The sequence below is a fragment of the Poecile atricapillus genome, chromosome 1 (genome assembly GCF_030490865.1).
Source record: "Poecile atricapillus isolate bPoeAtr1 chromosome 1, bPoeAtr1.hap1, whole genome shotgun sequence".
In the NCBI taxonomy this organism is placed as follows: Eukaryota; Metazoa; Chordata; class Aves; order Passeriformes; family Paridae; genus Poecile; species Poecile atricapillus.
In genome coordinates, this window is record NC_081249.1 from 158,882,643 (window position 1) to 158,897,014 (window position 14,372).

Sequence of the window (14,372 nt, forward strand, 5' to 3'; positions counted from 1 at the left end):
AGAAAAGATACATGCTTTAAAATACAAAATAAATTTGTTGCTGTACAGTGTGAAAACCTCTTTCTTTTTCTGGGCACAAGTGAAGTCTTTTGGCCTGATGTAGAGGTGCTGTGGGAAAACAGTAAGACCTAAAATCCAGACCACATTTAATGGGACTAGACTGACTCACTGAAAGATTAAAATACAACTTTGGCAAGCTCTGTTCATAGCTAGAAAGTTCTTTCAGATGTGTCCATGGAGTGTATTAGAGACACTGCAAATTAAGCACAGGCCTATCAAAGGACATTGAAATACAGGTCATCCCTAATCATTGGGACTATCAGGAATCCTTAAAGTCCACATTAAATGGATACCAAAGATGCTGGCAGCAGATTACCTAAATGTAGGCCTGAGTTTCATTGCACCATCAAACACACTTGGGAACCAGAGCATATTAGGGAAACACAACCTGATGCTTGTAGAACAGTAACCAGAAATTAACTGACCCTGTCTGTTCCACAACTTCTGGCAAGAGTCCTGATGTTGGGCCAAAAGCAAGAGCTTTGACTGTAGAGAAAAAAGTATTTACTGCCATGGTCTGTAAAAGAATGCAGACTGGCTATTTGCCCAGCAAATGACACCAAAGAAGAGAAAACACCAAATTCCCTTTTTTCCCTACTGTCTCTCTCCACTCCTGCCCTGACTCTCTCAGCAGCTTGGTTTCTCCGCCCATTCCCAGTGCTGCCAAACAACTACCTCAGATCAGCACACAGTGATATTGGTGTTGGGGTAACCTGTGTCACAGGGGCATGTGGTGACTCATTTTTCCAGGCCTGTGGGAGTCACTAATTTGAACTGTTACTGGCTTCTTTGGCAACATCCATGGAATGATATGGGAATGTGAAGTTAGGATATGACTCACTCCGTAAGGGAAGGACACAGAGCTGTCTCTACAACTGACTGAATTTCTTGAGCTTCTGCATTGGAGTTCCTGGGTTCTCTGCATGTAATTTTCCTCCCTTCCTTCAGTGTTTCTCACTGTTGCCAAACTGATAATCCTCAGTGATGTTGTGGAGCCAGCTATCCTGGTGACAGTGGAATTCTTCCCCTTTTTCATTGTATTTGGTAGTACTAAGGTATTCTTAATAGTGGCGTGCCCGACTACTCAGAAAGGGCTACCATGAAGTCCACCACTAAAGCTATCACTAGATCATTTTGCAAGGCTTTTACTAGCAGGGGTTTTCATGAACCCAGTGGCATAAAACACAGGAAAAGAAGCTGAGCTCTTTAAGTGTGTTTGGATTGTTCTCCCTAGCTATGTTCTTGGGGCTGGTATTCACTGATTGTTGCCTTACACACATAGCGAGAGCCTCCATGACAGCCTCCTCCCGCTCCTTGCCATTTTCACCCAGCTTTTGTCACTGGGCTGTCCATGCTGAGCCAGCCTGGCATTGGTCACCTCACACAAATGCCCATGTTGGTGGACTGGCACCTCCAGATGGGAGCAATCCAAGGCAGACTGTACCAACTCCCAGGGAGAAGTTCCTAGAAGGGTCTTGACATTTGCAGAGCCTCCCAGATGTAATTTCTGTCACTTTCAGGTGCTGTTTCAACTTGGACTTGGGAAACTGAACTGGGAAGGAATCTGAGGAAGCATTTTTCCAGGACAAATAAACACAGCCAGTTAGTCACACCAAGATGATGGCAAGTGTTTGGCAGAGATGCACAGAGAAGGTCTCTCCCTCTGGCCAATGTACACATATTTCTGGTAAGGACTGGATCTCTGAGAGAGGGCACATCCCACCACACCCACAGAGCTGGACCACATTGACAGCCCAAGATTTTCCAGTGGGCAGCTTGCAACTTGACAGCCAAAATCTTCAGAAACTCCTTCCGGGTGATGGGGCAGGAAGGAAGCATGGCAGTACAGCCTTGTCCACCATGCACTTCTCCCTCCCTCACTCACTCCCTCCCTTTCAACCCTGTCCTTTCTCAATACCCAGGAAAGATTAACTCCTCTTCGCACACCAGAGAAAGTTATTATCATTAATGAAGAATTAAAAGAGAGTGATTAATAAAGGGCCCTTATCTGGCCATGAGGAGGAGGCTGGACAATGGAAGGAAGATGGAGAAAATGAAAAACAATAAATATGAAGCGTAAAAGGAGGCGAGCACTGCTCCCACTTGTTAGATCGCAGCTGCATCTCCTGAGGGGGGAAGGCTCCAAATTGCTAATTACTGCCTCTGAAAAGACCTCGCTCTGATATGTTTTCTGCTGAAAGGTTCCCATTAATGAAGCAGCGATGATGCCGTTTCCCTTTGACTTGCCTTCAATTCCCTCCCTGAGCTTCCTCCCAAGCCGGGAACAATGAGGCCCTGGGAGCTGGCGGCTCCCACAGGCCTCTCGGAGACTAGGCCGGGGGCAGCCGAGTGAGGGGAGCCGAGCCGGCTGTGAAATATGGAGGGGGGAGATAAGGCAAAGACAGAGGAAAGAGGCTCACTCCCAGGAGCCCAGGGAAAATTTGCAGTTATTATGAAGGAGATGAGACAGATTAAAAGCCCTTGTGTTCTGCGCTGCCCTTTTATTTAGTGGCTTCATCTCTGAGATGAAAGAAGTTGGAAATGACTTTCTCCGCATTTTGCTGCAAGAAGCTTCACGGCACATTTTTTGACTTTATTCCTCCCTTTGTCTCTTGTCCCCTTTCTGTCTCTCTTTTTCCTTTTAACCCCTGGAAGGTTTTGCTGAGAAGTGCCATGGGACTAGGCAGAGCATTTGCTGGGGTAGAGCAATGACCCTGCTGCTCTCCCCATCCTGGGCTGTATGGCTCCTGCTGCCCACTGGGGAGAGAGCTGGGCCAAGGCACTGCCATGACAAGCAGAGAGCATCCAGCCGCTCTTCCTCTCCTGCTTGCCTCAGAAATGTCCCTCACCTCTCCTTCCTCCAGGCCCAGCAGCAGTTCAGCACAGGTGACTGAAGCCTCTGGACAGGAAAAAAACCCCTATCCTTACAAAGCCCAGTGATGTATAACAATCCATGCGGGATAAGAGTGCTGAACATTTTGTATCCCTGGAGCATTTAATGAGCAAAATTAGTGGTGAGAAGTTGGGCCAGTTCCCATTCAGGCAATCTGCAAAGTGCACAGAGAGTAAACAGTTTGCCAGGGATGTGGGATGAAGTTGAATTCAGGCAAGGATGCAAAATTTACTTTTGCTGACCCATGTCAGGGTGAACCTTGTAAGCCTGGACAGACGTCCCATAAACTGCTCAAAAGCAGATTATTCCAATTGCCTCATTACATTTATTGAACTCCTATTCTGAATCTTCTGATTTTTCCCCATATACCTTTTGCTCCCTACATGTTCCTTTGTATCACTCTTTTAGTTATTGTGACTCTTTCAACTGCAGCAGCAGTTTCATCCCGTCTCTTGCTTTTACCCTGTGTTCTGTCTCACAGAAAACCAACCTTGTATGCCAGTATGTTGTCTTTACTCAGGCCAAGTGCTGACAACATCTGCAGAAATTTGGGGTTGAGGGTTGAATGTGGAAAAAAAAATTGACAGGTGAAGTAAAATTTATACCAGTTGCAAAACATTTTGTTACAGAAATGACAGAGAACTAGTTGGGAAATGAGGGGAAAATAAGAGAAATTAGAGTGGGCATCTGCTGCCATCTCCCCAGGACATCTGAATACAGGATTTCTTGTACACAATTGTTTGTCTGGTTTGTTATCCTGCCTGGAACGGCAGCCAGTATTGAGTGCTTGAAATGAAGGGGTAAGAAGCTCTGAAGTGATGTTTACAGAATAACCTTCCCATCAGGGGAGTTTCTCTCTAACCCAGACATTTTGTAGCTGTTTTATATCCTGAAGCATGAAAAAGGATTGCAGCAGTGAAAAAGGATTAGATTTTAGGAGGGATTTTCACTCAGATCTGAAAGTAAAAAGAAAACCCCTGTACTGGAAATAGGAAACTGGCTGGGAAAACAAAACGCTGCTAGCAAGTAAGGTGAGTTACTGCCCCAGAAAGGGTTAAATAACCAAAAGGACAGAATTTTACAGGAAAATTGGTGCACATAAAGTACCCTTAATCAAGTCAGCTATTGGAAATGGGATAAAAAAAATCTACTTAATGACTGCTTTCCTTTGAATATTTATTTTTCAAAGAAAGAATAGAGAACTACGAGGAAATGAAAATGTTAACATGACAGCTCAGACTGGCATAAAGGACTAGTTAGATAAACAGCACAAGGAAAGTCCAGCAAAGCTAAATGAAGCTTGTCCTATTGGGGTGTAGGAATCAATGGCAAACTCAAGGATTCAGTTATTTTTGAAGTATCTTGACAAACTAGGGAGGGTGCCAGAGGACTGAGGAAGAGCAAACGCGGTGCCGGTCTTTTGAGGTGAGAGCAGGGAGGCAGCAGTGGTCTTGGCAAATATCACCCTTCCAGAGTAACTTCTGTTCTTGGCAATGTGATGGAATAAACAGAAATGGGGGGAAAAAGTCAGAATACAAAGGATAAGAGATCTGTGAGCGACAGGCAGCAGTATATATATTTATAGAGAATAAATCACATAACAATAAATCTGATTACTTTCTTTTGCTCTAATTTACAAAATTAATGAAGAGGATACCTCAAACATAATATAGATATGGACTCTGGCAAAACTTCCGATATGCTGCATTTTAAAACATTACATGGAAAACGAACCACTATTGGCTTGAATGTGAGTGCAACTACATCGGTTAAGAAAACCCCAAACACCTTTGTGAAAAAGAAACAAAAACCGAAAAACAAAATCAAAGCAAACCCCAAACAAAAAACCCCACTCCCAACCCCCACCTAAAACCAAACAAAAACAAATGAACAAAGCCCCGAAACAAACAAAAAACACCCAAACAAAAAACCCCAGGGAAACAAACAAAAAAACCCCACCAAACCAAACCAAACCGACGATGAAAAAAACCCACTCAAACCCCCTGAAGACGCATCACGAAAGCTGAGAAATAAAACGGAATGTTACACAAAACTGGATGGTAGTAGGTTCACACCTAGCTTTATTCCGATGACTGTTGGTGATGTGTAAATCGGCATGATGGGAAAAGAGATACAAGCCTTAAGGAGAGGAGAGTAGCACCGTGAAGTTTAATTTAGGATGCACACAACTAGCGTGGCAGCAACGAAATGGAGGAGTTTGGGTACCAAGTTTATTTGTTCCCTATTAAAAATAAAATACGGTAACCAAGGATCTAAAGGTTACGTATATGGCAAGGGCTGCCCCGCTGGCAGGTAATGGCTCAGTATGGCTCCGCTGGCGGCACCAGCCGCAGCGTAAACACAGAGCGAAGCGCGGAGCTCGGAGGCAGCCCTCGCTCGGAGGCGGGCCGGCCGGCGGGGCGGGCCGCTGCCCGGTCGGGCCGTCAGGGCTCGGCGGCGGCGCGGCGGCCCCGCCCGCAGGCGGGGCGGACGGAGGAAGTGGGCCGGGGAGGCCGGAAGCGGCGCTGACGAGGGGCTGGCGGAGCGGGGCGCTGGCCGGTGAGCGGGGTCGTGGGGAGGCCCGGCAGGAGCTGCGCGTCCGGGACGGTGAGGGCAGTTCTCCCGGCGTTTCCCGGTGAAGCTGGGGGGTGTCAGGCAGAAGTAGCGGCGTCTCCCCAGAGGAGGGAGTCAGTGCGGCCGGGTCGCTGAGGGCTGAGGCGGGCGGCCTGTGGCAGTGGGTAGTTCGCCGGGCTGGGAGTGCGGGTGTTTCTGAGGCTGGTGGGGAGTGAAGTCTCACGCCTACAAGGCACGGGTAGGGAGAGGGGTGTTGTGAGGTGAGGGATTTGGCCAGGACTTTGGGATTAGCACACTGACAGCCCTGAATTTAGGGGTGGTATTTTTCGGCACTAGGAGTTGGGGCTTGGTCTCCTACACCCTGTTCTGAGGAGCTCAGGGTCCTGCGCGCCTTGCTTTTCTGCTGAAGTGATGCTGACTTGCAAACTACCTGTTTTACCATCTGTTTTACTCCCAGCTTTGCTGCTTATCTACATTTTGGAAGACTCAATCTGTTTGTCAAGCAGCCTGACCCTTCTCTGTGGCTTTACTGACACCAGGTAGCAAAACTAGTTGCAGGCTTCCATACCCTTTGGGATGTGTAATTGAGCATGCTGCTTCAACACAAAATATGAACCTTTTAGACCTTCTCAGACACAGAGCACTCAACCCAACTGCTGCAGTAGAGAGAAATCTGTGCCACCATGGCTAGAAGAGGGATTTAACTCTTGCAGAAAGAAGAAGTGAGTGTTAGCCCAGGAAGTGGCAGTTATCCTGCTTTGGGTCTTCCCAGGTAGCTTCAAAGTAAGTGTCTAACTCCCTTAATGTTACAACGGCTCTAGCATACTACAGTCCAGTGATGTATTGGTAGCAGTATTTATGTCTGGTGCTAATTATTTGTTGTCATTTTTAGTAGGCATTGCCGATGGATGAACTGGTGCATGACTTGGCTTCAGCTTTAGAGCAGACTTCAGAGCAAAACAAACTGGATGAGCTATGGGAAGAGATGGCCCTAAGCCCACGGCAGCAGCGGCGTCAGCTTCGCAAGAGACGGGGTCGTAAACGACGCTCAGACTTCACGCATCAGGCAGAACATGCCTGCTGCTACAGCGAGGCCTCAGAGTCGAGCTTGGACGAAGCTGTTAAGGATTGCCGTGAGGTGCTGACAGCTAATTTCAGTGACTCTGATGACATGGCAGTGGTCAAACGACATCCAGCTCTTAGTGCCACCCTGAGGAGCAAGCAACACTTGTGGCATGAGTCAGACTCCTTTACAGAGAATGCACCCTGTCGACCTCTCAGGCGTCGACGGAAAGTCAAACGTGTGACATCAGAGGTGGCTGCCAGTCTCCAGCAGAAGCTCAGGGTGTCAGAATGGAACTATGAGAGAGGCTGCAGGTTCAAGTCAGCCAAGAAACAGCGTCTTTCACGCTGGAAAGAGAATGCCCCTTGGACATCATCCAGTCATGGCCTTTGTGAGTCAGGAGAGAACAGGCCCTTCCTCAGCAATGGGGGAAGGAAGGAGCGGATGGAGTGTGAAGCTGATGATCAGAAACAGGGCTCAGATGAAAACATGTCGGAATGGTGAGATCTCGGTTTCTTCTCAGTGCTAGTCAGATGGCCGCCTTGCTTGCAGCTGCTTGTAAATGCTGTGCCTTGCTTTTTGAAGTTCATAAAATTATTCAGTGCTGCTCTCTTTTTGAAGATGAGAAATATCTCAGCTGCTTCTAAACTGTAGATTTTTTCCAAGTCTTTCCTGTCAGTACTGTATGATGATCCAGAATGCTTCCTTGAAAAGTTGGCAAGCTGGTATGTTTCTGGCTCTTCTTACACAAGGAGTCCTCTGAAATGTCTGTGGCCTTGCAGCTACAAGGTGGCATGCTTGTGGCCTATGGTTTGGGGAGTAAACCCACAGCTGGCACTTGTGTTGTGTGATTGATAGGAAGTGATCTCAGTTTCTTGTTTTCAGCATTTACTATAAGTAGTAGTAGATAACAGATCCTTACTGCTAGCCCTCTGTGCAGGTGCTGTGTAAACCTCAGTCTAACCTTGCCTGCATTTCTACATTTCCACTCTTAATCTGATCATCAAAGCCTAGCTATGGGGAGAATGTGGTGAAACAATGGAAAAGTTATGGGGAGCTTATGTTACTTACAGGATAAGCCTGCGCAAACAGTGGAGTCTAATGTCTTGGTGTCCAGTTTTGGAGAACTTTGATGAATTTGTGGCAGAATTATATGCAGGGGATTAAAATGAGACATGCAGATGTCATGGTCTAAGTTTGTGTTGCACTTTGGAATTTTTTTCCCTAAGTGTGAATTTTATTCTCTCTGTTGAAGGTTTGGGATAATAAAACTGCTTCTGTCTGAAGAGTTCAGGTTAGAAAAGAGGCAAAGAATCAAATGGAGGAAATTTCTTAATGAATAGCATACAAAAAGCAAATGTGATTGCTGATTTTGTAATAATCATTGTGTAAGAACAGCAGACATTGATGAGACATTTAAAACAAACAAAAAATATTATTTTTCATGAAACATGCAGTCTGGATGCATGACATGCATAAAATGCAGGACATTTTAGAGGTCAAAATTTAAATATGTTCAAAAGGGGGATGTGGAGCATAGATATATCAGGAGCTGTTAAACATTACAACCCAGATGAAAGATCCCGCTCAGGAAGTCCTTAAACTGCTGACTTCTAAAGCTAGAAGAGCATACAGAGAAGTCTGCATTTGTCATGTTCTCATGTTCTTTTCTCAAGCACTGTAATATCGCTATCAAAAGAGAGGGGATTTGGGAAGTCTAACTCTTTGATACAGTATGATTGTTCATATCTTGAGGTTCAGTTAAGTGTTGTGACGGTCTAGCTCCTGCAGTTTGTCGGAGTGGACAGGTGGCCCTTCATAATTACGGCTTTGTGGATAATAGCTGGAATTGCAAACTTCTCAGTGGTATTTTCTGGGACCCTGTGAAAAGCTTAGGTTATAGTAAGTCCTCACTGTGGTCTAGGGAACCACTATTGCATTTTTACAGGGTCAGTTGTGATAAGTAGCATGTAACTCTTACAGTGTGGTCACTTTTTTCTTTCAACAGTGGCTGTTGTTGCTAAAAAGTGGGTGCAAAGTGGGGCTTTACAAGAAACTTGTGAATGGAAACTTCTTGTTACTTCTTGTTAAAGTAGTTTTATCTTCTCAGAGCTGTTTGCTCTTAGTCCAGGAAAAGAAGTGTGCTAAGTAGCCCCTGAAGAGTGCATGTCAGTGGTGATGGACTGAGAGATACCCTTACTAGATGTGGCAGTGATGGACAGTTTTCCTTGAGTTGGTTTTTCTAACACCAGTCAGAGTCTGTTCCATCGTGTCAAACTTGAACTTAAACCAGCAGGCTTTCATCCAGCCTTTCTTTATGCCAGCCTTGGAAAGAGTAAATAAAGAGCTATGTCCAGACTGTTACTTGAGGACCATGCTGGGAGATGGCTTTGTTCTGTCTCAGTTGTCCCTTGCTCTCAGACTAATTATTGTGCTAGTGTATGCATCAAATGACACTTACCATCTGCTGCCAAATCCTTGGGACTCTCTCTGGAAAGCTAGTGCTTGGAATATTTGACCTCTCCAACACCACATGTGTGATCTGTGCTGTGACTCACTAGGGAGGGCCACAGTTGGAGGGAGGAATACATGCAGCCCTCTTCACTGCAGAGTATCCCTCTCAGCAGTGAAGGATCATGCTTTGATCTCTGCTGCTCTAAATATAGCACTTTGCTGCTTGCAGCACAGTGAAACTGACTGTGTTTGCCTCACTCCCACTGTGCTATGGCTGTTTTATCTGGTACAGTAAGAGAAGTACTTTTCACGGATGTATGACAAGGGCATATCCTGAGGAAGGGAGAAGAAAACTGGATGCCTGGGATAGCAAATGGTGTGGTTGTCATCACAAGCTGATGGGACGAAAGGTGACTGGTGCTGCTTGTGGGACTTGGAAGCAGTCTGTGGTGATCTGGTGATTTACAAAACTTTTATACTGAGCTGGTTCCACTACTGTTCACCCCTATAACAGTAGGGGATGTGACAAAACAAAATAGGTTTTCAGGCAAACTGTGTATTCAGAGTGGATTTTTATTATTTTTTTTTTAGCCTTCTTTTTCCTCCCCTACACTAACAGTTGCTTTGGTTTGTTATACAGGAATGAATCTGTAAATGCTGAAATATCCACTATTTTCTCTGCTTTCTAGTAGGCTTCTAATCCTAAGCTAGGTCAAAGACCTATTTATTCAGTTGAAAAACTCCCATTCACTGAGAAAGTCTTGAATATGTGTTCTTAATGACGAAATGTTTTCTTTCTAGTTTGCTTGTGGGACTATGCCCAGTCCTTTTCTGGAGGAAGATGAGCTGCAGTATTGTGATTCAAGTGTGCATATAATGAAATCTTAGAAATTGTGTGCCAAGTACGGCAAAAGGTGAACTTAAATTGAGAGAAGATTGGATGTGCAGGAACATAAGGAAATGGTGATGGTTCTGAATTGGGTAATGACATGACCCAATGCCTGGTGTATAAATAATTATGCAAACAGAAGAAACAAGTGGTTTTAGTTTAAGCATTGTTTGTATATTGTACAAAGGTGACAATTAGCTGCTAAGACTGTTAGAAGTAACATGCCTTTCTGTCCCTAAACGTTTTGAGATTCCCTGCAGCCGTAATAAAGGCAAATTATATATTGAGTGCTGAAGTTTCTTCTCTTGTTGGTCTAAGCTGAGTATTTCTAGAATGGTCTGGGTTTGGTTTGAGGGCAGAACAAATCATAGTACAAGAGCTGTCTAAAAATCACTTTAAGTAGTGTGTTTACTTGTGAAAGATGTGCAGATGGTCTCATCTGTTTTCGAGTACCAAAACTCTTACTGTGACTTTTTCAAACCTGGGGTTCTACTGACCCACCAATGCTGTGAGATTTCACTTCCTTAATCTTGATGTATTTGTTATGGTTTAACCTGGATAGGCAGCTCAGCTCTGTAAAGCCACCTGCTCACTCCCCTGCAGGGATGAGGGAGGAAAATGGAAGAGTAAAAGTGAGAAAACTCTCAGCTTTAGGTAGAGCAAAAGCTATGTGTGCAAGCAAAGCAAAATAAGGAGTTCCCTACTTCCTATCAGTGTGCAGGTATTCAACCATCTCCAGGAATGTAGAACTCCATCATTTATAACATTCTTCGGGAACACAAACACCACAAATTCAAATTTCGCTGACTTCATTCTTCTTTTTCCCAGCTTTTATTGCTAAGCATGACATTATATGATGTAGGATATGACTGTGGTCAGTCAGGGTCAGTTGTCCAGCCTGTGTCCCTCCCATCTTGTGCACCTCCAGCCTGCCCACTGGCAGGGCAGTGTGAGACAGCCTTGGCACTGTGTAAGCACTGCTCAGTGATAACTAAAACATCCCTGTGTTATCAACACTGATCACAAATCCAAAATATAGAACCAAAGTCCTACTATGAGAAAAAGTTAACTCTGTGCCAGCCAAAACGAGTACAATGTTCTGGCCTGAGAATATGAACATTTCTCATCCTGAATGTGCAGTTAAGTTGCTTTACCCTTTGGAAGAGAGCTGCTTTGATGACAGTCTGCAGTTGCACTCATGAGTCTGGCTAAGCTGATGAATTGGAGGCCAGTCTCTCCATAAAAAAAAAAAAAAAAATCCTCTCTCTTGGAAGGCAAGTGACAAAGACAGAGTGTTCTGCTTCCCCTCCTTCTCCAGCCCAGCCTGACCTTCTGCAGCCCCTCGGTGCCTCTTGTTTTCTTATTTTTATAGAAAATCAATATCCCTCTTGACACAAACAATAGCTCAGGCAAAAGAATAAATGGGGGAAACCTGAGATCTCTGTCCATCACCTCTCAGTTTAACTCCCCCAAAGTATTTAATTATAAGCATGCTTTGCTCCAGGTGTTTGCGACAGTGAAATTGCTAAATGAGGACCATTTTAACCAAAGATTGGGTGATCAATAATACTCTATAGCAGTAGCTTGTTGGATCAATAGCATTCATTATTTCATGGTTAAGGTAAGTAGCCTCCTTTGCAAGTGGAGGTCATTAATCAGTGCTTACTGGACCTGCAGAAAGGCCTGCATAGGAGTCTAGTTTGTGTTCAGCCCTGCAGTGTAAAAAGGGTAGTGAAGAGGGTGAAATCCCTGAAAGTTTGTTCCTGTAAAGCACTGGCAGTGATGTTTATCTCTAAGCAACTAAAGAGCTCTCAGTGCAACAGGATGCTTAAAGTACTGTTAATATGACCTGGATACTTGTCAGTGCTTTTTCCTTTCTCAGACACCTTTCTTCTGAGGATGCTAAAACCCCTATGAAGCTGTCACTTGGTCCTCGCATCTGCAGCTTGTGAGGATTGTTTATCCAAACTAACAAAAGGGAAAGCAGGCATGCTAAGAGATTGGCCCAGGGTCATACAGTGAGTTGGTAGGAGAGCTTGGGATAGAACAATTAATTTGTGGTTCTCAGTCCTTGGCCGTAATTGCTGTGGTGTATATGTGGGAGGATGAATGCACAGTCAAGCTTTGTAATGGATTAATTTGGAATTTAATATTAACTTACAGGCTGAAAGGTGAGAATGCTGTACAAATTGTTCATCCGTTAAGTATAAATGGCCTTTATACAATGATGAAGATGCAGAGTTTTAGATACCAGCATGATGAGTTGGCTTGTTTGAACTTTACAGTGCATTTTCTAAGAACAGCAATATGCTCACAAAATAGAGTTTTATTCTTTTCCTGCAGTTCTTTGGAGTGACATATTTTGTGGTCCCTCATCATTCAGCCTTGTAAATCAAGGGGTTTCCAGTTGATACTGGTCTCTAGTATGATCCAGTTTCCCTGGAAAAGAGGCATCCAGAGATACTTTCAAACAGCATTCCCTGATTGGAGACCGATTCTAGTGCTGACTTATACCTGGTATTCGCATCTAAGGTCTTAGCGTTCAGGGATGTCTTGTTTCTAGAAGACAGGTGTCTGCTAGGGAGAGCAGGAGTCTCTCTTGGGATGAAAGAATGTAGACTCTCTCTCCGAATTATTATAATTTTGAAATCAAGGGGCTTTCAGGCAGAGATCTGGGGATAGGAATAACAGTTCTTTACTAGTATAACGAGGCAAACAAACAACAATAACTACAGCGTTAACAAGAAAACAGAACCAGGGACCCTGTGACAGCTTTCTCGGCTGAGACGGGATGGAGGAGAGGTTTGTTTCACAAACCCCTCGGGCAGTCAGTCCCGGTGCTCCTGCAGGGCTCTGAGGAACACTCAGCTGGAACAGCAGGGATGAGCTGAGATCCTGGGCTGGTGGATGAGGTGTATCAGCAGCTCCGCGGCGGTGCCTGGCACTGCCACACGTCCCGGCAGGACAGGGGGTGCGAGGCCACCAACGAAGAGGGAAGAAGGAGAAGAAGCAGCAGCTCCGTCTGGGTGATGGCGAAATTCCCTTCTCTCCACCGCAGCAGCTCCGCGACCCAGAGACGAATGTGTTTCCCCGAAGCCGAAGAAAGCCAGCCAAAAACTGTCCCCACCCTCCTTTCCTGCCCCCTTCCCCCCCTGGGCCCGGCCACTCTTTGTCTTTTTCTCGAGCACCCACTAACTACCCACAGTTAGGTTGTCTCCGCAGCTAATGGGTAAAAATTCTACAGGCAGGCTAGAACAACAAAACAAAACAAAACAAGACACCTAACCCTCAACAAGGGAGTAGGCAGTAAGTAGTTTCTGCTTGTCCTAGAATCTCTTGGCTAAATCAGAGGAAGTATTGCCTGAAGTATGCAAGGAATGATTTCAGGTCAGCATTAAAGCCTTCAGATGCTTGGGACTGACATGGACATGTACTTCTACAAATATTCATCTAGCTTTGCAGTCAGTTTTAACGGCTTTCTACACATTAATTTCTAGCTTTATTCTTTTGTTGAAGAATTAAATCTCTAAGTGCTTCAGCAAATGCAAAGCATGCTATGACAAGGTTCCATTCAGCAGCAGCAAGTCATGCTGTGCTAAGGTATTTAGCTGGAGAGTCGTAAATGTCGCAGCTGCTCTTTACTCCTTATAGAATAAAAGTTTAGGGGGGGGAAGCTGTTTGTGTGACAATGTAACATTTTTGAGGAAAAGAAATCTGAAGTAGAAAACTTAAGAGGGTTTTCAGTAGCTGTTAAGTGACCCAAAGACAGAGTTTTTAACTGCGTGTGATTTCCTGGTGAGTATTCCAGATAATACCATATTTAGGTTATTAATTCTAGTACCCGAGGCAAATGCCATTTTATTAATTACTTCTTGATAACTCAGAACTAAACTAGATACAGGATTCTACTCTTTTTCAAGTGATGCAGCATGGATAAGTGCAGTTACGTTCTGTTCTAGAGCCAGTCATGTATCTGACTGAAATTCAATTTTTGTGAGACATGTAAAGCATTTTGGTCTTGGAGAAACTAGTAAAATGTAGTTTTTGTATTGTGCTGTTGCAATTGTAACCATGTTTTTTTTTTCTCTGTTTTTGTTCCAGTGAAACCAGCAGTGTTTGCAGCAGCAGTGATACTGGCCTGTTTACCAATGATGAAGGCCGCCAAGGTAACAACTGTCCTGTGATTTTCCTCATGAGTTTCTTACTTTCTTTATAAATGCAAAGATCTGTGTTTGAAGAGAAACAGAGAGAGAGGTGTGTGAGGATAAAACAGTGTCAGGGAGTGGCTAGAAGTTAAGAAATAAGATGAGGGCTACAAATGTATGATTTTTCATAAGACTACATTCTTCCTGATAAAATACTTTGTGCATCAGATCCATAATATTTGCAATGTAAGAAGCTATTATTGTGGAAAAGCACAGACATACAAGAGGAATTTG

At 44.5% G+C, this 14,372-nt stretch overlaps 1 protein-coding gene across 13 annotated transcripts in view; it reads left to right on the plus strand.

The window, feature by feature from the left end:
* Positions 1 to 5,440: 5,440 nt before the first annotated feature.
* Positions 5,441 to 14,372, plus strand: part of GPATCH2L (G-patch domain containing 2 like) — a 34,279-nt gene continuing 25,347 nt past the window's right edge. For 6 of the 13 annotated variants that reach the window (XR_009277227.1, XM_058835337.1, XM_058835427.1 and 3 more), the window contains exons 1-4: positions 5,449 to 5,560; positions 5,985 to 6,310; positions 6,420 to 7,090; positions 14,035 to 14,099. Coding sequence is in view for 12 of the 13 variants with exons in the window: in XM_058835337.1 (XP_058691320.1) it covers positions 6,432 to 7,090; positions 14,035 to 14,099 (724 nt within the window). In the remaining variant the exon portion in view is untranslated. Of the gene's footprint in view, positions 5,561 to 5,984; positions 6,311 to 6,419; positions 7,091 to 14,034; positions 14,100 to 14,372 lie in introns of all 13 variants that reach the window. The other 7 variants (XM_058835345.1, XM_058835374.1, XM_058835364.1 and 4 more) reach the window with 7 other exon arrangements.